The following is a 25,330-nucleotide window of genomic DNA, read 5'->3' on the forward strand; positions in this document are numbered from 1 at the left end:
CCATAAAAATAAAAAAAGCAAAGCAAAAAAACAACACTGCTGGACATAAAGTTGAATAAAATGCGATCAAAAAGACAGATACAAATAAACATGGTACCGCTGAAAATGTCATCTTGTCCCGCAAAAAGCAAACCACCCATATAGCTCCATCAGAGCAAAAATAAAAAATAAAATAAAAAAGTTATAGCTCTCAGAATAAAGCGATCCAAAAATAGTTATTTTTTTCTATAAAACACTTTTATTGTGTAAAAGCACCAAAAAACAATATAAATGTGGTATTGCTGTAATTGTACTGACCCGAAGAATAAAACTGCCTTATCAATTTTACCACACGCGGAACAACATATCCCCCCACCCAAAAAAAAAAAAATCCTGAATTGCTGGTTTTTGTTCACTCTGGCTCCCAAAAATTGGAACAGAGAGCGATCAAAAAATGTCATGTGTCTGAAAAGGATACCAATAAAACCATCAACTCGTCCTGAAAAAATCAAGCCCCCACATGACTCTGTGGGCCAAAATATGGAAAAATTATAGCTCTCAAAATTTGGGGATCCAGACATTATTTTTTGCAATAAAAAGCGTCTTTTAGTGTGTTAAAGCAGCCAAATATAAAAACCCGAAATAAATTTGGTATTGCTGTAATCGCACCAACCCAAAGAATAAAGTTGTCTTATCACTTATACCGCACGAGAAACGGCATAAAAAATAAATAAAACCAATACTTTGCCTGCTGTTGATATTTTCATTCTGCCTCCGAAAGATCGCAGTAAGGCGCATATTTATCCTGCTCTTTGCGCTGAGCGCTTACATCAAGGTTTCTGTGTAAATCTCTGAAATAAGTGAATCAGACAGAACCCTGGCGTAAGATTCCTTATAATGAAGCAGATGGAGGCACTGTGGAGGCCGTCTCACCTGTGATCCGGCCGTGTCCATTTTTTTAGGATTGCATAAAAGTGCCTTTAGCCACAGTTTTCTGCACTTCTGAAATAGACACCACTGAACAGAGGCCAGACGGAGTTCAGAGTAACTCTGCTGCCTTACTGTAGTGAATGAATCCCTCAGGGGTTTCATCTGAATCACGTCACTAAAGATTTAGATGGAAACCACAATGTAAGTTCTCAGCATAGCTCGTCGGATAAATGTGATCACAAACGTTATGTAAAATGTTCCCAATAAAAGCTTCAACTCAATCCACGAAAAAAGCAAGCCCCCACTCAGGTCTGTCATCTGTTAACGGAAATATAGGGGCTTCCACATTACTGGTAGTACAAAGGCTCTGGAAAAGCAAAATGACTCCTTATACTCCAAAAGAAATTCAGCAAATTCTGTGCTCTCAAATCCAAAGCCCCCCTCCCTTCTGATCTCCAGTGTGCCTGAACAGCATATAGCGCACACATGTTTGGCATTTCTGAAGCGATGAGAGCCCGTCTAATTTAAGGATGCATATCTCCAGAAGCATGAGCTGGGCGTAATGTACTGGTGACTGCAACATACTGGTCACAACGGTAGATTGCAATTTTCACTCGGCAACATTCATTGCTGCTTGTTTATGGAAAAGTTCACAGGGTATGAATAGTATATCAAGGCAATGTAGTAATGATATGATGACGTACAGTGCTAATATGGTGCGGGTGCAGGGGGTCTATATGTAATAGTACGGGGGTGTATGGTGCATGCATTACATATGTATTGGGCTTAATGTGATCTTCAGTATTAACACTGTATGAGCTGTTCCCTCTTTTGTTGCCAAATTAAAAAGCTTCCTATTAATTATAAGTAAGATAAAGTGGAGGGGGCCTGTGTGGTATCATGTCGCCAGTAGGGTATAATTAATATGAATACACATCCTCTGATGGGAGGGCAAGGGATTTGGAGGATGTTAATCGGGTGCGGACAGCTGCCTCCCATCCAGGGATTATAGGCCCAGATCGGCACTGCTCATACAAAGCTTCCATCCATTATACATTATTACATGACCCTGTGCTGGCACCACCTCCACAGTCTGTGCTTGCTGCTATCACACACAGGCTGCCTGTCATCTGTGAGTCTGCTGATCCAGAGTTTTTCGGGTCGACTGTTACATCTGCTCAAAACATCTACAGACCCAAATATACCTCCAATGTAACAGGATGTGATGACGAGTGCAGGGCTAGTGGTTCTCTGCTTTAGGCCATTTGGAGGGTTAATGGTCTACAGGAATAATAGGTCGTCTAATTAACTAGAAACCCAAATCTATTACCCATAGTGGCAAGTCACTACAAGGACTCGCTAATATTCCTACACACAGCAGTGTACCTGCACCCACTAACATTCCCATACATAGCAGTGTATCTGCACCCACTAATATTCCCGCACACAGCAGTGTACCTGCACCCACTAATATTCCCACATGCAGCAGTGTACCTGCACCCACTAACATTCCCATACATAGCAGTGTATCTGCACCCACTAATATTCCCGCACACAGCAGTGTACCTGCACCCACTAACATTCCCACACACAGCAGTGTACCTGCACCCACTAATATTCCCATACATAGCAGTGTACCTGCACCCACTAATATTCCCGCACACAGCAGTGTACCTGCACCCACTAACATTCCCACACACAGCAGTGTACCTGCACCCACTAATATTCCCGCACACAGCAGTGTACCTGCACCCACTAACATTCCCACACACAGCAGTGTACCTGCACCCACTAATATTCCCGCACACAGCAGTGTACCTGCACCCACTAACATTCCCACACACAGCAGTGTACCTGCACCCACTAACATTCCCACATGCAGCAGTGTACCTGCACCCACTAATATTCCCACACGCAGCAGTGTACCTGCACCCGCTAATATTCCCACACACAGCAGTTTACCTGCACCCACTAATATTCCCACACACAGCAGTGTTCCTGCACCCACTAACATTCCCACACGCAGCAGTGTACCTGCACCCACTAATATTCCCACACGCAGCAGTATACTTGCACCCGCTAATATTCCCACACACAGCAGTGTACCTGCACCCACTAATCCCACACACAGCAGTTTACCTGCACCCACTAACATCCACACACAGCAGTGTACCTCCACCCACTAACATTCCCACACGCAGCAGTGTACCTGCACCCACTAATATTTCCACACGCAGCAGTGTACCTGCACCCACTAATATTTCCACACGCAGCAGTGTACCTGCACCTACTAACATTCCCACACGCAGCAGTGTTCCTGCACCCACTAACATTCCCACACGCAGCAGGGTACCTGCACCCACTAATATTCCCACACGCAGCAGTGTACCTGCACCCGCTAACAGTGGCAGATTATAATGAGGTCAATCTGGGCGGTAGCCCAGGGTCCTGTGGTGTGGGGGGGCCCACCAGTCCAGGGTAAATTGCCCCATTATAATCCGCCACTGGCTTCAGGACGTGCAACTTTACCGCTGACCTATACTGGTTACCTGGGACGCTGTCTCTTTAAATGAAAAAGCTGACTCATTTAATCAAGCTGCACACTTTATGCATGCGTTGTTCCACGCTGCCCAATTGCATTGCGGGAATTGTAGTCTCCTCTGCCTTGGAACCTTACTGCTTGGGACGTTCTGGGACACTACAGTTCCCATGGTGCTTTGCATCTCAGGTGGGCACCTCCATTATTCCTATCCTTCATCTAACAACTGCCCTGGGGACTAGCTCGACCTGTGGGGAGCTGAAACAACTCTGCTGCATCGCCATCATCCCCAGCGGTCTGAACTACAGCGTCGGCCTACACATAAATTGTGGAACACCACAGGAGGTGTCACAAACTTACCCCCACATAAACTTTATTCCTCATAAAACCTTATTTCACTGGACACTAGGGCCATGGACCGGGTCCCCGCTACTGTGACACTTCCCCTTTAAGTACCGACCCGGTACCGAGTATCCCACAGCCCTAGGGGCGCTCCAACTTGGTGTTACGAACAGGATTACGAGCCCGGTATAGCCGGGTACTGTGTGCCAAGGACTAAAGTGAATAGTGAAATTGCCGCCATTTGTGTGCTGCGCGGCACGCAGAAAGAAAGGGGTGTCTCATCGTGGGCGGAGGCCACAGGAAAGGCGCTAAGAAAAGCACAGGCCACGCTCTGCGACCAGCGGAGGGAAAGAGGGAGCCCTGACCCAAAAAACGGAAGGAGGATATACAGACCGCCTGCGGAGCAGCGTCTGACTTCGGTAACGTACCCCGAGGCTAGCTGAGGTTCACTAGGGGAAGGAAGAGAAAATGTCTAATCCGGACGGAGATGCAGCCGCAGCCCTCATGATAAAGCCCGGTTCAGAGGCAGCCGCAGCCCCCGTGGTACCGCCAGTCACCTTGGCAGCAGCAGCCTGCATCATGCCTCTATCAATGCCATATATACCGGGAGCGGCCTGGTTGCCACAGTTCTCAGGGGAGTTGCACACCCTGAGCGATTTCAAGGAGAGACTATGTAGCCTGTTTAAAGTGTACCCCCTGTCTGAGAGTCAAAAAGTTAGCATACTCCTGGGTCAGTTAACTGGTGCAGCCCAGAGGGAAGTAATGTCCTGGCCGGACACTGAGAAAGGAACTGTCAAGCAAATCTTGGCCAGGCTGAAAGACACCTTTAACACCAGTACAGCAGCAGAGATAAAAATGAGATTCTTTAGGCGCAAAGGGTGCAGGACAATATGAGACTATGCCCTTAACCTACAGGAGGCGCTACGAGCTGTAAAGCAGGTTGATCCAGACAGCGTGCAAGATGAAGACAGATTGCTAACTGAGCAGTTTATTGAGGGGCTCCTATCTAACAATCACAGGACACAACTGCGCATAATGGCCCTACAGAATCCTGACTTGGACTTTGCACACTTCAAGGATAGAGCCATCCGGGTGCTGCGTGAGCCTAATTCTGCTGGGACAGCACCCCTAGGTGCCCGGCCATTACTTACCAACAGGAGGCAGCATCTCTTCCTCGGATCCCTGCTGGGACTGAAACGCCAACTAAAGATGATGACTCTTCTGCAGCCCCCATGATACAACCCAGTTCAGAGGCAGCTGCAGCCCCCGTGGTACTGCCAGTCACCTCGGCAACAGCAGCAGCAACCTTCATAATGCCGCTATCAATGCCATATATACCGGGAGCAGCCTGGTTGCCACAGTTCTCAGGGGAGTTGCACACCGTGAGCGATTTCAAGGAGAGTCTATGTAGCCTGTTTAAAGTGTACCCCCTGTCTGAGAGTCAAAAAGTTAGAATACTCCTGGGCCAGTTAACTGGTGCAGCCCAGAGGGAAGTAAAGTCCTGGCTAGACACTGAGAAAGGAACTGTCAAGCAAATCTTGGCCTGGCTGAAAGACACCTTTGACACCTGTACAGCAGCAGAGATAAAAATGAGGTTCTTTGGGTGCAAACAAAGGGTGCAGGACAGTATAAGAGACTATGCCCTAAACCTACAGGAGGCGCTACGAGCTGTCAAGCAAGTTGATCCAAACAGCGTGCAAGATGAGGACAGATTGCTAACTGAGCAGTTTATAGAGGGGCTCCTATCTAACAATCACAGGACACAGCTGCGCATAATGGCCCTACAGAATCCTGACTTGGACTTTGCACACTTCAAGGATAGAGCCATCCGGGTGCTGTGTGAGCCTAATTCTGCTGGTACAGCACCCCCTAGGCCCCCGGCCATTACTTACCAACAGGAAGCAGCATCCCTTCCTCAGATCCCTGCTGGGACTGAAACGCCAACTAAAGATGATGACTCTTCTGCAGACCTACGTGTCCAGGTCCAGGAACTGACGAAAAGTATGTCTGCACTAACCAAAACTGTGCAGTCTATGCTACTGTCCCCAAGGGAGCAGATCCAGCTTGCCTCCAGTCCAGATGACGTCCCGTGGCGGTGGCAAAGGAGAATCCCATCGACCAGAGGGAGGGACAGTGACCGCTACAATCAAGAGGAACAACCCATTTGTCGCCGCTGCCACAAGGCGGGACACGTCTCAAGATTCTGTCATTTAAACAAGCAACCTCTGGGGCGGAGGGCCTACCCCCAGGAGTAAGATGTCCAGGCCCGCACAGTTGGCGAGACAAGTATGTGGGAGGATGGCCTGTCCTACCCGTCGTGTTTGATGGCATCCCAGTGAATGCTTTATTGGACACCGGCTCACAGGTAATAACAATGCCATATATTTTCTTTAAGCGATACTGGGCTGATTCAGACATAACTCGCAGCCCGGATGAGCACCTTGCCATAATTGCCAGCAACGGCCAGGCTTTGCCTCAGATGGGGTATAAGGAAGTGACCATAAAGTTTGGCCGAGTAGAATTGCAGTCACAAGGTTTGATTATTGTTGATATGGACAAACGTGAATGCAATCCCATGATCACTCTAGGCACTAATGTAATAAGTGTTTTGATGCAACAGATAGCCGAGACCGCCAGTTCCAGTCAGCAGCGGGTCCTGCAGAAAGAGATCAAAGCGCTGATGCAGAGACAACAGGTAAAGCTGTCTGGTGGAGAAGTCGGCAGTGTCAGAGTGAGTGATTCAATCCCCATTGCAGTAACTCCCAGGAGTGAAATGTTAATTTGGTGTCGGGCAGCAATAGGCCTCAGGGGTCAAGATTACCAGGCCTTGATGGAGCCAGTGTACTCTGATAATAGGCCCACCATCCTGACAGCCAGAGGGGTAGTTGATGTTCGTAAGGGGAGAGTACCACTACACATTTTGAATTGTGGGGAATGAGAGGTCTATTTACACCAGTATGCCACGCTGGCTAAGCTGTTCACTGTTAGTAACAATGCAATAGAGGCAGCAGAGCCCTTGCTTCCTTCTGATCAAGTGGAGGGCAATGGCTCTGAGGGGCAGCTGGAGGATTGGTGTCAGCAGCTACATGTAGGCACTGACTCCACCCCTCCACACCAAAAACATGGGGCTTACGGAGTGGCTTGAGAGTACGAGCGGGTATTTAGCAAACATCCTCTAGACTTTGGGCAAGCAAAAGGGGTGCAACACCATATCCCCCCGTTAAAGAGAGATACTGGCCTATACCCCCGGCACACTATCAATGTGCCCAAGAGTATGTTGCGGGAGATGAAGGAGACTGGGGTGATCAGAGATAGTTGTAGCCCCTGGGCAGCTCCAATAGTCTTTGTTAAAAAGAAAGATGGTACCATGAGGATGTGTGTTGATTACAGGCGGATTAACAGCATTACACATAAGGACGCCTACCCGTTACCTAGAATTGAGGAATCATTAGCTGCACTGAGAACTGCTAACTATTTTTCTACCCTGGATCTCACCAGTGGGTATTGGCAGGTTCCCGTGGCAGATGCAGACAAAGAGAAGACAGTGTTTACAACACCAATGGGCCTCTGTGAGTTTAGCTACATGCCGTTCGGGCTCAGTACTGCCCCAGGGACGTTTCAATGGCTAAAGGAATGGCTAGGACATAAAAATTTTGAAACTGTCCTTCTGTACCTGGATGACATCATTGTCTTCTCCAAAACCTACGAAGACCACTTGGAGTACCTGGGTGAGGTATTCGAGGCCCTGTCTAACTTGAAAATGAAGCCGTCCAAATGCCACCTCTTGAAACTCAAGGTGCAGTACCTAGGCCATGTGGTGAGTGGGGACGGCGTGGCACCAGACCCTGACAAAGTCACCGTTATCCAGGATTGGAGGAAACCCAGAAATATTCATGAAGTACGACAGTTCCTCGGGGCTGGTAGGCTACTACCGGAGATTCATCAAGGGCTTCACCAAAATAGCAGCACCTCTGCAAGACTTGCTAGTGGGACAATCCAAGAAATCCAAGAACAAGAATGTTCAGTTCGAGAGGAATAACAAACTGGAAGAATCCTTCACGCAGTTGAAGCTGGCTCTCACTGGAGATGAGGTACTGGCCTATCCTGACTATGACCAACCATTTGTACTGGACACAGTCGCCAGCAACGTGGGATTGGGAGCAGTGCTATCACAGGTGCAAAATGGCAGAGAAAGAGTGATTGCGTATGCCAGCCGGAAGCTTTGTCCCACTGAAAGGAACCCCGACAACTAAAGTTATTTGAAGCTGGAATTACTCGCCATAGTCTGGGCAGTGACAGAGAGCTTTAAGCACTACCTAGCTTCCGCAAAGTTTACTTTCTACACGGGCAATAATCCGCTAACCCACCTGGAAACGGCAAAATTGGGTGCACTGGAGCAGCGATGGAGGGCCATGCTGTCCAACTACGAATTCACCATCAAGTACCGAGCGGGGCAGAAGAATGCTAATGCAGATGCGTTGTCCAGGTTGCCCAATCCACCTGAGGGGGGAAAGGACCCAGAAGAGCTCGAAGAAGTTGAGTTACCAGCCTTCCACTGACCAGCTGCCGCCCAACGCTCCCAAGGAGTGAGAACTAAGCACTACGTCGTGCAAGAGGCCACATTTAGTCCATTGCCCCACCATGACAGTGCAGAGATGCAGGGTGGCGATCCGGCAGTCTGCCTGGTATAGAAGTTGCTGACGCAGGCTGATTCACACCCTGGCTCGGACGCTCCACAGGAAGCACGGCAGTTATGGAAAGAAAAAGGCAAGCTGTTCATCTATGAGGGTAAGCTGTGTCGGAAGAGCATCAACTCACGGACCCATGAGCTAGTTTGGCAAGTTGTGGTTCTGAGGCGGGATGCACCTATGACCCTGGAAGCATATCATAATGGAGCCGGTCATTTCAGTCGGAAAATATTGGAGGTCCTGCTCCAGTAGAGATTTTACTGGATCGGCATGCGAGGAGCCATCGAGAGGTGGTGTTGAGAGTGTGGTCCGTGCAATTTGCGAAGAAAGGATGCAACAACCAGGGAGTCCCATTGCAACCAATCATTACAAAGCAGCCGTTGGAGCTAGTGGCATTAGACCACATGAAATTGACACCGAGCAGGTCAGGCTACACATACGCTCTAACCATTGTCGATCACTACTCCAGGTTTCTGGTCGTTCTGCCTGTTAAGGATCAAACAGCAGCCAAAGCATTTCAGAAGTACTTTTGTCGACCGCACAGCTACCCCGAACAAGTGCTCACTGATCAAGGCCCCGCTTTTGAAGCAGAAGTGTTCCAGGAGTTTTGTAACCTGTACGGCTGCAAGAATATCAGGACAACACCGTGTCATCCACAAATGGTATGTGTGAGAAGATGAACTAGGTGGTAATTGACCCATTGAAGACTTTGCCCCTGGAAGAGCAGAATCTATGGCCGCAAAAGTTGTCGGATCTTGTGGATCTATACAACCATGTCCTAGTAAACTCCACCAATTGCAGCCCAGCCTATCTGATAAGAGCAAGACCTGGCAAGATACACATTGATTTGGATATGGGAGCTCGGACACCTGAGACAACATCACCAGACGCAGACTGGGATACAGAGCAGCAGCAACAATACCGCAAAGTGCAAGAGTGTGTAGAACGAAGCTTGTCTCAAGCAAGACAGAAGCAAGAAAGAAACTACAATCAGCACGCCCCTGCAGTTCCCTTGTTACTGGGAGAACAGGTCCTCAAGAGAAAGAGAAGGAAGCACAAATTAGATGACCAATGGGAGGCTGATCTCTACACCATCCTACCTTCAAGTTTCGATAATACCAAAGTGTGCCTCATAAGTAAAGATGGGTGAGAAACCGCAGCGGTAGTGTCAAGGGATCATCTAAAGCCATGCCCTGACCAACTAAAGGAAAGAATGGAAGATCAAGACATTCTTAACCCATGGAAGAAGGGGAGAAGAAGATCAGCATAGTACTCGGAGAGTTCCTTTCAAATTGGGCACGAGTGAGGCAATAGTTGTGCCCGTCTTGCTCTTTCCACAGCCAGCTAGAAGGAGAAACCACTCAGGACCAACCTGAAGACCAGCAAGCTCAAGCAGCAGACACCACCCCAGCAGAGGAGCAAGAGAATTTAACCCCTGCCAGTGGCGAATCTGTCATGCCCATATGAGCATCAGTAGTCGTAGAAAGTCAGGTATACCTGTCCTATGTAGAGTCACCAGTAGTGTAGCTGAAATAGAGCGCACTACATCAGTGGTAGCAAGTACAGTGAATCAGAGTAGGTCACCAGCAATACCAGTACTACGCAGGTCTATACGTAGTACCCAAGGTAAAACTCCTGTCAGGTTTCGTATGTAAGTAGATCATGCAAAGAAGATACATGAATGTGTAATGTAAATATGTAATCTAAATAAGTAACCGTTAAGCATATGTGCCGCAGCTGCATGTGTCGTGGCTGTGTCAGTCGCAGCACAAGCATGGAGAGCCTGTGTGTTGAGCTTTCCATGCATGGGCTGTGACACAGCTGCGACTCATGCACCTGCGGCGCTGAACAGCTGATCAGCGCTCTAGGTATCCGGGTTCTCACTGTGGCTTATTCGGTAAGCGCTATAGCTTGCCAAATAAGCAGAGACCCGATCAAATTTGCTCATCTCTACCCACAATCCACTAATGTTTCCCCATTCAGCACTGTACCCGCTCCCACTAATGTTCCCCCACTCAGAACTGTACCCGCACTCACTAATGTCCCCCCATTCAGCACTGTACTCGCTCCCACTAATGTTCCCCCACTCAGAACTGTACCCGCACCCACTAATGTTCCCCCCATTCAGCACTGTACTTGCACCCACTGATGTTCCCCCACTCAGCTCTGTACTCACACCGACTAATGTTCCCAAATTCAGCACTGTACCCGCACCCACTTCCCCCATTCAGCACTGTACCCACACCAAGTACTGTACCCACAACCCACTAATGTTCCCCCACTCAGCACTGTATCTGCACCCACTAATAATCCCAAATTGAACACTGTACCCCTACCCACTAATGTTTCCAAATTTATCACTGTATCTAAACTGCTGTTATAATTCCCTTCCTCTGAGCACAGTACTAGTTCCTGACCTATATTACACCCAGTCCATAAAACCATGTCCTTTCGCATCTATGTACACTGTATGTATTACCAATGTACCCAACCTGCTTTATGTTACTCTCATCTGCCCCCATACAGACCCTGCCCTGGGGTCTGCTTTCTATGTAATTATGTAGCTTCTTATTCTGACTCTTTGCAGGCTCATTTATTCCACACAATAAGAAGCCACTCAGAGCAGGAGTTTGCTAGGCCAGAGCCGGGGGCTGCTTACAGCCTAGTAATTCTGTCCCATCATTGGGGCTGTTATTACTGCCTCAGTGCCTCTTATAAGAAGCTATGAAAAGTTAGTCCTTCCCCCTGGACAAGACACCTCTTGAATGTTTCTTATGAAGTCACTTTTCTTTATTTTAGACATCTCAAGGCATAGGAGTGGAGACCAACTGTGTGTGCTAAGTGAGTCGAATGAGACCAAAAGACCATTATATGAGGCAATAAGGTATTTTACATTTTATAAAACATTTCCTTTCTAATCACTATTCCTCATCTCTTCTAGTGTTTCCTCTCTGTATCACTTTATTTTACCAATATTGGAACCAGACACCTTTCCATCCATATGACCTTATATGCTGTAGTACTTCTCCCTCTCACCTAGTCTTGAACCCTCACCTAGGACCATTTTCATCACTATAGCTCACCTGTTCCAGTTTTCCCTCCTTTTCTTATTCACTTTACTTCACTCATTCTAGTGTCCTTCCCTTTCTGTTCACCTGTCCTAGAGCCCCCTCTTTCTTCATATTATACCACAGTTGTTCTAGTGTTTGTCCCTTTCTGTTTACTTGTCCAAAATTCTCCTCTTTCTATACACAATACTTTCCTTGTTCTAGCGACTGTTCCTTTCTGTTCCCTGTCCTAGAGCCCCCCTCTTTCTTTATATTATAGCACAGTTGTTCTAGTGCTTGTCCCTTTCTGTTTACTTCCCCAAGAGCCCACTCTTTCTATACACTATACTTTACTCGTTCTAGCGACCAATTCCTTTCTGGTCACCTGTTTTAGAGCCCCCTCCTTCTATATACAATTCTCACTTGTTTTATTGTCCATCCCTTTCTGTTTACATGTCCTAGAGCCCCCTTTTTCTATATACTATATACTGGACCTCACTTGTCTCAGTGTTCGTCCATTTCTGTTCACCTGTTCTAGAGTCCCCTTTTTCTATTCACTATAGCTCACCTGTCCTAGTACTCCCATTTTCTTTCGCCTGACCTAGAGTCCCCTTTTTCTATTTACTATACTTCACTTATTCAATTCTGTCCCTTTCTTTTCACCTGTACTATAACCCTCTCTTTCTATATATTGTATACGATTCTTCATTTTTTAGTGTCTGTCCATTTCTGTTCACCTGTCCTAGAACCCCCTCTTTCTATGTAATATACCTCTACCTCACGTTTTCGTGTTCCTTCCTTTCTGTTCACATGTCCTAGAATCCCTTCTTTTATATACTATACCTCACTTGTCCTAGTGCACTCATTTTTATTCCCATAGCTTCTTTTCCCTTCTTTGTATTCACTGCACCTCACCTCTTCTGGTACTCTTGTTTTCCTTCCCCTGTCTAGGAGCCCCCTTTTCTGCTTACTATCCCTCCTGTAATCTAGTACACTCATTCTTATCCTTATACCTTACCGAAAAATTCTATATCCTTTCCTTGAAACCATTGTTTCTGAGATCACTGCAACCCCCTGATAATTTGATATACATCAATTTTATTGAACTCTGCTTGTGTCCATCCTTATTTCCATCCATTTATTGAAGCTTGACCTGTCCTATATATTGGAAGCTGTTTCCACCTGTTCTTCACAAACAGCCCCTCTTGTTGTGCGTTTTCCTGTGCACCCCCCACCCTTTTGCTGTCAGTCATGCCAATGCTCCAGGCTGCAGTATAATGGAAGAACAGCAGCTTTTGCCCATGGTAAATCTGTGCAGCTTTTAAAGGATTTAGTGCCACTCAAATCGTAAAGCGACCTCAGAGGGAAGAGGGGGGAGAGTGTGCACTCACGTCTACAGCCCAGAGTGTCAGTGCCACTCGAATGAATGAGAGACACCAAGAAAGGGACACAGAGTACAAGGATGAGACAGGCAAAGAGAGGGGCACAGGAATGAGACAGGCAAAGAAAGTCGTGCTGGGAGAGACAGGCAAAAAAAAGAGACATTAATACAAGGAGCCACACAGAACTAAACTGAAACTGTAGACATTTCAACAGGTGCAGATTGTAAAGGGTTACCTTAACCCATGAAAAATGCAAAGTGTAGGCCTATTTGTATAAAGTATTAACCAAAAGAAGAGGAGGTTCTTCTACTTATCACAAAGTTACCGTCATTCCTTAAACTTTCCGACAACACCTGTAAGTAACTCTGATGCATGTTTTGTGTGTATATATAATGGGTGTGTATATTTGTTATATAGTGCAAATATGTAGCACACAATCTAAGTGATATATTTAATTTAATACATATGTATTATTGTAAATATATCATTTAGATTTTACTTACGTCATAACGTGCAAATATAAAGATGTGATCTGTTCACATTGGACGTACCGTCACTTGCAGTGACTATTTTCCCCCATGTCCACCTTACGGATATATTTGTGGTATGAGCGGTACATGGCAATCTCATGGAAGTTGTTTGTACATGATGGTTGTTTGCAGTGCATTCTTATCTGTGGAAATTAGCTCCTCTCCCATAATTCCCATTTGTTACTTATGTTGAGGCACTTGTTCGCACTGTGGATGACTGACAATTGCATCTCCATGTTGTAGATCACAAATGCTCAGAAATACTGGTCTTATCTCTGCTCGCAAATCATACAGGACCCATATAGGTGGAGAATCTTACTGATTGCTTCACATTAAATATTCCTCCTAAAATCCAGAAGTTGTTAAAAATAATTCTATTCAGTCATTGTTTTTTCTGGTCACTGTGGAGCCCTCGATGACTTCCGTATAATGGTACCATATTGGTTATCACCAAACATTCCTGCAAAGTAATATAATTTAAGAAATGATTATATACCCCAACCTGACACTGACTTTTATTTATAGGTGAGTTTTTAATTTTAGAGGCAAATCATGGCACACCAGTGCACCTACTTACCAATGAGTGTATTATCATTTTAATACCCTTCATGGGTTGATAAAACATTGCATCACTAATAGCACCATCTACGGTGCTGCAACAGACAAGAAAACATTTTTTATAATGAAGCCAATATTCTGCTATACTTTGTCAGCTATGTTGTTTCTGTGCAATGATTGTTTTCATGTTTCCAGATGTTGTCAAGAACTGTCACTGGCGGTTATTTGGCACCCCTGGGCCATTATGAGAAGAATTATTACCCACTACACAACTGTCTCTTTTTGGGTTTATAGATAGGCATTATGTTACTCATTTTTTTTATATCCTGCATAATTATTTTTGCTCAGTAATATATTAGTATTAATGAGTTGATCGTTGATCTCCTGTTGCTTATGTGGAACCATCAACAAGCTGCGATTGTATCTGTTACTAGCTGAAGAGCTCAGCAGTCAGTATCACACAGGATAGGATTAGATACACAGCTCAGCAGTCAGTATCACACAGGATAGGAATAGATACAAGGCTCAGCAGACGGTATCACACAGGATAGGGTTAGATACACAGCTCAGCAGTCAGTATCACACAGGATAGGATTAGATACACAGCTCAGCAGTCAGTATCACACAGGATAGGAATAGATACAAGGCTCAGCAGACGGTATCACACAGGATAGGGTTAGATACACAGCTCAGCAGTCAGTATCACACAGGATAGGAATAGATACACAGCTCAGCAGACAGTATCACACAGAATAGGATTAGATAAATGGCTCAGCAGTCAGTATCACACAGGATAGGATTAGATACACAGCTCAGCAGTCAGTATCACACAGGAGAGGATTAGATACACAGCTCAGCAGTCAGTATCACACAGGATAGGATTAGATACACAGCTCAGCAGTCAGTATCACACAGAATAGGATTAGATACACGGCTCAGCAGTCAGTATCACACAGGATAGGATTAGATGCACGGTTTTTATGTGCAATATAATCATTATAATTTGTTATAACTAACCACAGTTGGTTACTATGCCCTGTGTATTGCCTGACTGCTGAGCTGTGTATCTAATCCTATCCTGTGTGATACTGACTGCTGAGCCGTGTATCTAATCCTATTCTGTGTGATACTGTCTGCTGAGCCTTGTATCTATTCCTATCCTGTGTGATACTGACTGCTGAGCTGTGTATCTAATCCTATCCTGTGTGATCCTGACTGCTGAGCTGTGTATCTAATCCTATCCTGTGTGATACTGACTGCTGAGCTGTGTATCTTACCCTATCCTGTGTGATACCGTCTGCTGAGCCGTGTATCTAATCCTATCCTGTGTGATACTGACTGCTGAGCTGTGTATCTAATCCTATCCTGTGTGATCCTGACTGCTGAGCTGTGTATCTAATCCTATCCTGTGTGATACTGACTGCTGAGCTGTGTATCTAACCCTATCCTGTGTGATACCGTCTGCTGAGCCTTGTATCTATTCCTATCTTGTGTGATACTGACTGCTGAGCTGTGTATCTAATCCTATCCTGTGTGATCCTGACTGCTGAGCTGTGTATCTAATCCTATCCTGTGTGATACTGACTGCTGAGCTGTGTATCTAACCCTATCCTGTGTGATACAGTCTGCTGAGCTGTGTATCTAATCCTATCCTGTGTGATACAGTCTGCTGAGCTGTGTATCTAATCCTATCCTGTTTGATACTGTCTGCTGAGCCGTGTATCTAATACTATTCTGTGTGATACTGTGTGCTGAGCTGTGTATCTAATCGTGTCCTGTGTGATACTGTCTACTGAGCCATGTATCTATTCCTATCCTGTGTAATACTGACTGCTGAGCTGTGTATCTAATCCTATCAAGTGTGTTACTGACTGCTCAACCGTGTATCTAATCCTATACTGTGTGATACTGACTGCTGAGCTGTGTATCTAATCCTGGCCTGTGTGATACTGACTGCTGAGCTGTGTATCTAATCCTATCCTGTATGATACTGTGTGCTGAGCTGTGTGTCTGATCCTATCCTGTGTGATACTGACTGCTGAGCTGTGTATCTAATCCTATCCTGTGTGATACTGATTGCTGAGCCGTGTATCTAATCCTATCCTGTGTGATACTGGGCTCCCCCTGCAGTCTGTGTCAGAGGGTGGTCTGTGTTGGCACGGTAATAAATTGTGTTATTTCCAGCTTTACAGAAGGACGATAACACCATAGAAATGATAAGAATAATAGGCCTCAGTTACCACAACTGTCTACAAAGAAAACTGTTGCTGATAGCAACCAATCACAGCTCATTTTTCATCTTTTAAACAGTTCTGGGACAGCGTGGCGAGCTTTGAGTGGCGACTTTTGTGTTTCGACTTTTATGTGGCGAGGTTGGTGTATGTGTGGTGAAATGTGTGCTGAGGGTGGTATATGTGTTGAAGCATGTGGTAGTGTGTGGTGCATTTTGTGTGTGTGTTCATATCCCCGTGTGTGGTGAGTATCCCATGTCAGAGCCCCACCTTAGCAACTGTACGGTATATACTCTTTGGCGCCATCGCTCTCATTCTTTAAGTCCCCCTTGTTAACATCTGGCAGCTGTCAATTTGCCTCCAACACTTTTCCTTTCACTTTTCCCCCATTATGTAGATAGGGGCAAAATTGTTTGGTGAATTGGAACGCGCGGGGTTAAAATTTCGCCTCACAACATAGCCTATGACGCTCTCGGGATCCAGACGTGTGACTGTGCAAAATCTTGTGGCTGTAGCTACGACGGCGCGGATACCAATCCCGGACATACATACATACAAACATACACACACACATTGAGCTTTATATATTAGATTGTTAGCATGAGTTCCAGTTTAATGCATTGGTCAGAATGGGTTATGAATTTGATAGCCTTATTAACACCTTAACACCCTGATCTCCATAAATAGTTTTGGAGTACCAGAGTCGCAGATTGAGAATTCTAAGAATGCTTTGGGATTTTTTTTTTTTTTAAAGATCATCTTTTAAAGATCAGCTGTAATTCTTCTGACGCTCCTAAACCCGTCATCTTACTCCACTATATCTGGCCCTTTTGATTAATTTTTGGCAGCAGTGCAGTCATTCAGTTATTCATGGCTGTCTAGTGTATGGACGTGAAATATTCACATTACACCTTTTATTTAAAGTGTCTGATGTAGCTCCTGGAGGATACGGTTTTATTGGGGTATGACGATGCTGCAGTGAGCTTTGTGGGCAAGAATCCCTGGAAAAGGGTCTACAAATTAGCTCTTTTTCTGGAAAAAAACCTGTAATTGAGTTACACCTTCCTCCTTATCTTAGTGACCAAGCCAAATTTTTAAAATCTGACCAGTGTTACTTTATGTAGTAATAACTTAGGAACACTTCAACAAATCCCAGTGATTTTGAGATTGCTTTTTCGTGGCGCATTGTACTTTATGATAATGGTAAATTTAGGTGGTTATGTTTTGTGTTTATTTATAAAAATATCAGAAATTTGACAAAAATGTAAAAAAAATTAGCAATTTTCAAACTGAATGATTTTCCCTTTAATTCAGATAGTCATACCAAACAAAAACATTAATAAATAACATTTTCCTCATGCCTACTTTAAATCAGCACCATTTGTAAAATGTTATTTTATTTTGTTTGCATTTTAGGAGGTTTAAAAATGTAGCAGTATTTTTTCATGGAAATTTACAAAATGTATTTGTTTAGGGACCTATCCATCTTTGAAGTGACTTTGGTGGTCCTATATATTGGGAAACCCCCAAAAGTCATACCATTTTAAAAACAGCACCCCCTGACATATTGAAAACTGCTGTCAGGGAGTTTATTAACCTCTTCCGGGTCAGGACCAGGGGAGAACTTCCTAGTTCAGATGCTCCAGGATCACAGAGCGCAGTCACATATTGAAAACTGCTGTCAGGGAGTTTATTAACCTTTCAGGAATTAATGCAAAGTGGCATGATAGGAATGAAAAAGTGTATTTTTACCACCTAAATGTCGCTAACTTCTGAACAGGCCGCTGTAGCTGGGAGACTCTAAGGCTGTGAATTGCCATGGCAAACATCAGGACCACACAATCAAGATCTCAGGGTGCCGATGGGGATAAAGAGGGAGAAGCCACACTCTTTTAACCATTTATATGATATAGTCATTATTGACAGCAGCATCTAAGGGGTTAAACAGATATGGACGGCGCCAACACTGATCTTAGCTGATGCAGCAAGTCGTCAGCTATGGTGGACAGCCGACAGCTGCTGGATTGTCACCAGTATGGGGATGCTATTCTCTTATATCTCAGGTCAGTTAAAAGACGTATTGGTGGTCTTTAAGCGGTTAAAGGGATGTTGCCTGAACCATTCTGACCTCTTGGAATCCCAACAGTTGTAAAAACTGCTCTTCTTGGTGGAACGACTGAGACCCCCATGATCTAAAACAGAGGAGTGCTTGGTCCCCCATTCTAGAGGTTGTCAACATCCATTCTAGTGAATAGCACTCTGGGCATCAGATTCTCATAAATTTGTCGACATTTTCCAATCAGCATACCCATTTATTTTAGGGACAGCTTCATAATTTTCGAGTATTCAGCTCTGTTACATCTGTATATCATGGTGTCATGCGTATTGGACACCAGCAATCAGATTTACGACGCTGAAGTGACATTGTAAACATTTTATGGGGCTGTATATGTCCTCTGTCACATTGCTGTACCTATCATAGGCTATATATGTCCTGTGTCACATTGTGGACTCGTCAGAGGCTATATATGCCCTTTATCGCATTGGTTTGATGCTCTTGCACAATGAATGCAATATCTCATTGGTGTTTAGTGCAGTGGATGCTTCCTATTCTCCAAGAGATGTACATTTTTGTTACTAGATTTCAGATGAGTCGGAGAGCGCTGTGTAGAAAGCCGTGCAATCTGTGGGTTCTCTTAGATATAAATAGGATTTAAAGAATAGATGCAGAGATGGCCTCGGGCACACAGTCACTGGCAGGGCTCTGAACTGACTGTACGGCTCTCTCTACCCCCTCGTTCTGAATCCCGTGATGGCTCAGATACATTCATTTTCACATTTTTCCTCCCCTTCTGTCCCTTTTTCCATATCTGTATCCTTCCTTCTGTCTAGCCTTTAATACCCCTACAACTGTTACAGTAACCCCCAACGGTCATCATCTTGTCTCCCTGTAGAGTCTGGTTTATAATTGAGCCTAAAACCTTGTTCTGTGATTTCTTGATCCTTCTTCATTTTCTTATTTTTTCTTCACAGACAGCTCCCAATAATACGTTTTTGGATATAGCCTGAATGAAAGAAACAACAGGATTTTCAGTCCTCCTTGGAGGGGATCTCAGAAAGATATGGGACCGCCGCCATCGCCCAGAGCACTTTTCTTTTTCTTCCTTTTGCAGAGGGGAGTTGAGGCCCAGCAGAATACTCAGCCTCACTCAATTAAGATAGATGGAGACATTACTTTAGGAGGTTTGTTTCCAGTCCATGCAAAGGGACCTGCCGGAATCCCATGTGGAGAAATAAAGAAAGAAGCCGGAGTTCATCGAATGGAAGCTTTGTTATATGCATTGGATCAAATCAATGGGGATCCTGAACTCCTTCCTAATTTGACACTCGGGGCACGTATTCTAGATACATGCTCTCGGGACACCTACGCTCTGGAGCAATCGCTAACATTTGTACAAGCCCTGATCCAGAAGGATACTTCCGATATTCGGTGCTCCAATGGAGAACCTGCCATACTCAGCCGTCCGGAGAGGGTTGTTGGCGTTATCGGAGCCTCTGCCAGTTCAGTCTCCATCATGGTGGCCAATGTGCTGAGACTGTTTGCTGTAAGAAATTCTTTATCATTATTTGATATATCCCCTCCAGCAACCTTCATGATGATTAAGGCACAGTTCACATCACTCTTAGAGCCTTCAATCAGATGTATGCCAAGCATTCAGTGGCACACATGGTCCATTGATTTCTGTGCTGAAAAAAATTTAATGCAAGGATCTAGCTTGTTGTGAACAATCTTATTTTTTATTATTTTCTTTTTACTTCGTATATGTTCCAGTGTTTACATATCCCTAATGCAGTGAATCACTTTTGTTTCCTGTAGACATCTTTTTTATCATACCATATAATATGCCATTACCATTCGACTTTTGGGGTCCAACTGCAGAGAATACTGATTCCTAGAACCATAGGGTCAGTGACTGCACATTTCAGAGCAAGTGTGCTCAGACTGCCAACGTAGATTCTAACAAAAGGGACCTAAAGAACTTTTTATTGTTTAATTGTTAAACAGTTATTCCCAAAACCATGGGTTATCCCCTATCTATAGAATAGCGTCTAACTTGCTGATTGCTGTGGTCAGACCCCCAGCAATCCAAAGAAAGTGGCTCTGGATCCAGGGAACAGGGCTCTGAGGAGTCACATCTTGAATGGAGCCAAGGTGCACAATCTCGAACTCCTTCTCTTTCATTGTCTATGAGACTGCTGGAGAAAAATGAGTACAGCGTTCCTCTATTTCCGACAGTTCCATAGCCAATGAATTGGGTGAAGGTCGACCATGTGTATCTCCGCTTCGTGTAAGTGCTTCCGGGATCCACTACCTCTTTCTCGGGATTGCTGGAGTTTTGAGTGGTTGAACACCCAGAAATCAGTAAGTTAAACCTTATCCTATGACAAGGGAATAACTTACGATTTTGGAGACAGTACTTTAAGCTTCAGTTACATAAAGTGCTGAACACATATCGATCCATTTGCTGGCACCACAGCAGGGCATCTTGTTGTGCGAAGATCCCAGTGTGGAGGGTGGATAATGCTACACGCTGAAATTTGACCTCTACCTCTGAAGGTCCTGTTCTGTTCATTAAGTCATTTTATATCTGTAGTTATATTTTGGCCTGGTCGTGTTGTTGCGAGGGGAAAAAGCAAACTAAAATGTTTTCCATGTTCTTTTGCAGCTTGGTCTTTATTGATTTTAATAGATCACATTTCGTCTTTCATAAAGAGCACAGCAGCTGCTGAGCAAGTATCTGATTTCTGTACAGAATGAACAAAAAATATGGTTTTTTTCTCAAGCGATGGACAAAAAAAGATGTGCAACTCCAGCTAATAGAGAGATGCCTCTGGGTGCACTATTAATACCATATATAATTCATATCTAAGCATGTGAATAGTTAAAAGAATAAAAACAAGGAGCACTTTACATTGCTGGGTTGCCTATAGACTGCCAGTGTGTCCTTATTGAATGTAGGAGCGTATTCATCTTGTGTACCACTTAATCACAAAAAGGGGGTGCTGGTAACGTATTCTAGGGGTAACGAACTAAGAGCACGGAGGGGAGTAATTATACTATTCAAATCTGTAGCTCCCAAATAACTGTATGCGTTCTATAGTTTCAACCAGTCTGGAAGAGCAGCTCTGGAGCACAAACTGCTGCTCCAACATATGTAAAATTGTGCAAAAAAGATCACTAGAATCTTTATGCACATGTACAACATTTTTTTAGAAAACTGTTATCTAGGCTTGATACACAGCAGCAGACTAGCATGGTTTGCTGAACTTTCTGCTTTTTTTTCGTCAAGGGGAATTCATAATCAGAAATTAACCTATAGTTGAAATCCCATATATATACAGTGGGGGAAAAAAGTACGGTATTTAGTCAACCACCAATTATGCAAGTTCTCACATTTAAAAAGATGAGAGAGGTAAAATGAGAAAACAAATCCAGAAAATCACCTTGTCTGATTTGGTAAGATTTATTTTTCAAATTATGGTGGAAAATAATTATTTGGTCAATAACAAAAGTTCACCTCAATATTTTGTTATATATTCTTTGTTGGCAATGACAGAGGTCAAACGTTTTCTGTAAGTCTTCACAAGGTTGGCACACACTGTTGGTGGTATGTTAGCCCATTCCTCCATGCAGATCTCCTCTAGTGCAGTGGTGTATTGGGCCTGTCGCTGGCTAACATGGATTTGTCACAAAAACGCACAAAACTGCCCTCATTTTAAAAACTGCACCTGTCAAGGTATTCAAAACCACATTTAAGAAGTTTGTTAATTCCTAATTCACAGGAATTAAAACAAAGTGGAAATAAATAATAGTTATTTTCCAGAAGAATGTTGTTTTAACATTAATTTTTTCATTTTAACAAGGGTAACAGGAGAAAATGCCTCATATGTGGGGGAAAACTACTGTTTGGGCGCACAGTAAGGCGAAGGAACACAATTTGAATTTTTGAGCGTAATTTTGACTGGAATAGATTATGGACACCATGTCACATTTGCCAAGCCCTTGAGGTATGAAAACAGTAGAAACCCCTCCATGAATTACACCATTTTGGAAACTACACACCTCAAAGAATTCATCTATCGGTGCAGTGAGCATCTTGAACCCACAGGTGATTTAAATAGATGTTGTAAATTTTATTGAAAAAATTGCTGCCAAACCCTTCTATATTTATAACAACTTTTTTAAATGATGCTGATGTACAGTATTCATTCCTCTTATAGCATGCACAGTGACAGCCGCAGCTGCCTGCTTCCAGAAGACATCCGATCCTACTCACCCTCCAGCATGCCCTCGTAGCATCTCTTTGGTCTTGGCGCTCTCGCAGTGGAGCGCATATTCATTACCTTATTGAGCGGCGCCACATGATCGCTCAGCACAGGAAGAGCTGCAGGAAGCCGGCACCAACAAAATGCTACGAGAGCGCTGGCACCAGCGAGATGCTGTGAGGGCACGCTGGAGGGTAGGATGTTTTTTTTGTAATAGGAAGCATGCATACCAGGACAGCGATGGAGTGAGCAATATGTGCAAGGACAGGACAGGGGAGCCACGCATAGCAGGACAGGACGGGGGAGTCACGCATACCAGGACAGCGACGGGGGGAGCCACACATACCAGGACAGCTACGAGGGGGAGCCACGCATGCCAGGACAGCTACAGGGGGAACCATGCATACCAGGATAGGGATGAGGGGACAATGCATACCTGGCATATACTCGAGTCAATAAGCTTACCCAGTTTTCCGTGGCAAAATTAGGTGCATCAGCTTATACTCGGGTCGGATTATACTTGAGGATATATGATAATTGGTCTTTTATTTAACACACATTATTTTTAATGGCTCAGAGACACACAGTCATTGGTTCACTTTTACTAGAGATTGTGTGCCCTTCTGAGGCTGTGTCACTTGTCCGAGTCCAAGAGGGAAAAAGCTGTGTCTAAATAACATAGGAGGCTCATAGACAGACAGGGTGGACCATAGACTTCTGCACTCACTCACTATATTAAAGACCTGTAGGACAGTCACTTGCAGTGTACCAAGGGCCGCATGAAAACATATTCTGCTGATGTAGGTACTTGCAGGGAATATAAGCATTTGCTGTGTATGGACAGCCATCTCCATGGGCTAAAGTCACTCATTTTCAGAATGTAATATACTTGCAGTCAGATTAGTAATTAGCTGAGCATTACCTTTCTAAGCATTTAGTTTACAGTACACCAAAAGCTAGAAACAGTAGTGTCAAATCGCGGACGGTTGGCATCCTAGTTATTAAAGTTATCTGTAATGGTTATTTGAATTCTATTATCAATTTTTTTTCGAAATTTTCATCTAAAGTAGACTGTCATGATCCAGGACGGGGTTTTGTCTTTGTCCCGTCCTGGTCAGACAGGGGTTAATTGTTTCTCCCTCTCTCTGGCAGAGGGCGGCTATTTAGTTGCCAATTGACCTAGGTCCAGTGTCAGTTATACTCATGCCCGCCTGTGCCTTGTGTCTGATATCTTTTTGCTTGTTTGGTTTTGACCCGGTCCGTCTCTTCGTTGTGAGTTTGTCTACAGTCTGGGTACTGTGTATTTGCCCGTTCTGGTTTACTGATCTCTTGCTACGTCCTGACTATCCGTTCTGTCTAATCCTTTGGTACTGTCGTGCTATCTCGTGCTTTGTCCCCGGCCTGATCTGGTTTACGTCCCTGTCTACGCCCCTTGGTAACTTTGTCCCGTAATTACCCTTCTAGGAGTTTTCCTTCTGCTCCTAGTTCTCGGAGTTTAGGTCACGCCCCCAGCAGTCAGGTGCTTCAGGTCCTATCTGGCCTGGAGCAATCTCTCTCTGCTCCTGCTTTCTCTGGGAGACCTGTGGCTGGCTCTGCCCCTTGGCAGTCACGTGCTTCAGGTCCTGTTTGTCTGAAGCACGCATCTTCATCGCTGCTCCTCCGCTCCACAGGTATCTTTGAGCACAGTTTATCTTAGGCCTGTTTCACACTTCAGTTTTCTGGCGTCAGTCAAAATCTGTCGTTAGCAGAAAAAAACAGATCCGGCGGATTTGCCTGGCGGATCCGTTTTTTTCCCATAGACTTGTATTAGCGACGGATTGTGACGGATGGCCATCCGTTTCACCCGTCATGCAACGGATCCGTCGGAAAATAGATGTCCGTCGGCCGGAAACAACGTCCATAGGAACGTTTTTTGTCTCCGTCAAAAAGTCTGACAGTGACAGATCCGTCGCCGTCCGTTGTCTGCTAGAATGGACGCCTATGGGCCGTCGCTGGATTCCGTTTTTCAAACTGAGCATGCCCAGAACAATTTCTCTTCATTTAATTTAACCCCATAATCCTTTCTGGCACATAAAATCTCTCTCTCTTCCAGAGTTCCGCTGCAGATCCGCTGCATCAGTTTTTTGCAATCTGCACTGGATCCGTTTTTTTAATACTTTGACAGATTGTGACTGAAACAAAAAGACTGAAGTATGAAACAGGCCTTACTCAGGACACGCGCACTGGCTCAGTGAGCAAGTGTAGTGCGGTGTTCCTGACAAGAACATTTTTATGTGATTGATGCAAGTGTTTATATACCTTTTTAAAGTCATGACTGCTGAACGCTTTCATAATTTACAAGTAAATGTAGTAAGGGCTATTTGTACCTATAGAAGAAGGCAGTAAAGCAGCAGTATCTATGCCAATATTCTGTGAAAAGAAAGACAAAGTGGCTTATCTGTGTCATTATTTACTCACTGGGAGGCACTACTAAATGTGCAAACATCATATATAGAGGTACTACTATATGTGCCTATATCATTTATAGAGATAGACATGGAGGCACTACTATATGTACCTATATCATTTATAGAGATAGACATGGAGGCACTATTATGTGTACCTATATCATTTATAGAGACAGAAATGGAGGTACTACTATATGTACCTCCATCATTTAGGCTGTGTGCCCACGTAGCATTTTTTAAGCGTTTCAGCGGCGTTTTTTTAAACGCGCGATTCTGCCGCGGAAAGGCTTAAGAAAAGCATCCCATTCAATCAAAATTGAAAACGCACAT

The 25,330-nt window shown here is 44.6% G+C and overlaps 1 protein-coding gene across 1 annotated transcript in view; it reads left to right on the forward strand.

The window, feature by feature from the left end:
• The first annotated feature begins 1,432 nt into the window (after positions 1-1,432).
• LOC141046702 (metabotropic glutamate receptor 6-like) overlaps positions 1,433-25,330 on the forward strand; it is an 83,546-nt gene continuing 59,648 nt past the window's right edge. Inside the window, exons 1-3 of the mRNA XM_073541303.1 lie at positions 1,433-1,566; positions 11,278-11,362; positions 19,260-19,831. Of these exons, the coding sequence (XP_073397404.1) occupies positions 19,349-19,831 (483 nt within the window). The 5' untranslated portion in view covers positions 1,433-1,566; positions 11,278-11,362; positions 19,260-19,348. The remainder of the gene's footprint in view (positions 1,567-11,277; positions 11,363-19,259; positions 19,832-25,330) is intronic.

Source organism: Dendrobates tinctorius, unplaced genomic scaffold, assembly GCF_039654945.1.
Source record: "Dendrobates tinctorius isolate UK_male_01 unplaced genomic scaffold, ASM3965494v1 ptg000120l, whole genome shotgun sequence".
Classification (NCBI taxonomy): Eukaryota; Metazoa; Chordata; class Amphibia; order Anura; family Dendrobatidae; genus Dendrobates; species Dendrobates tinctorius.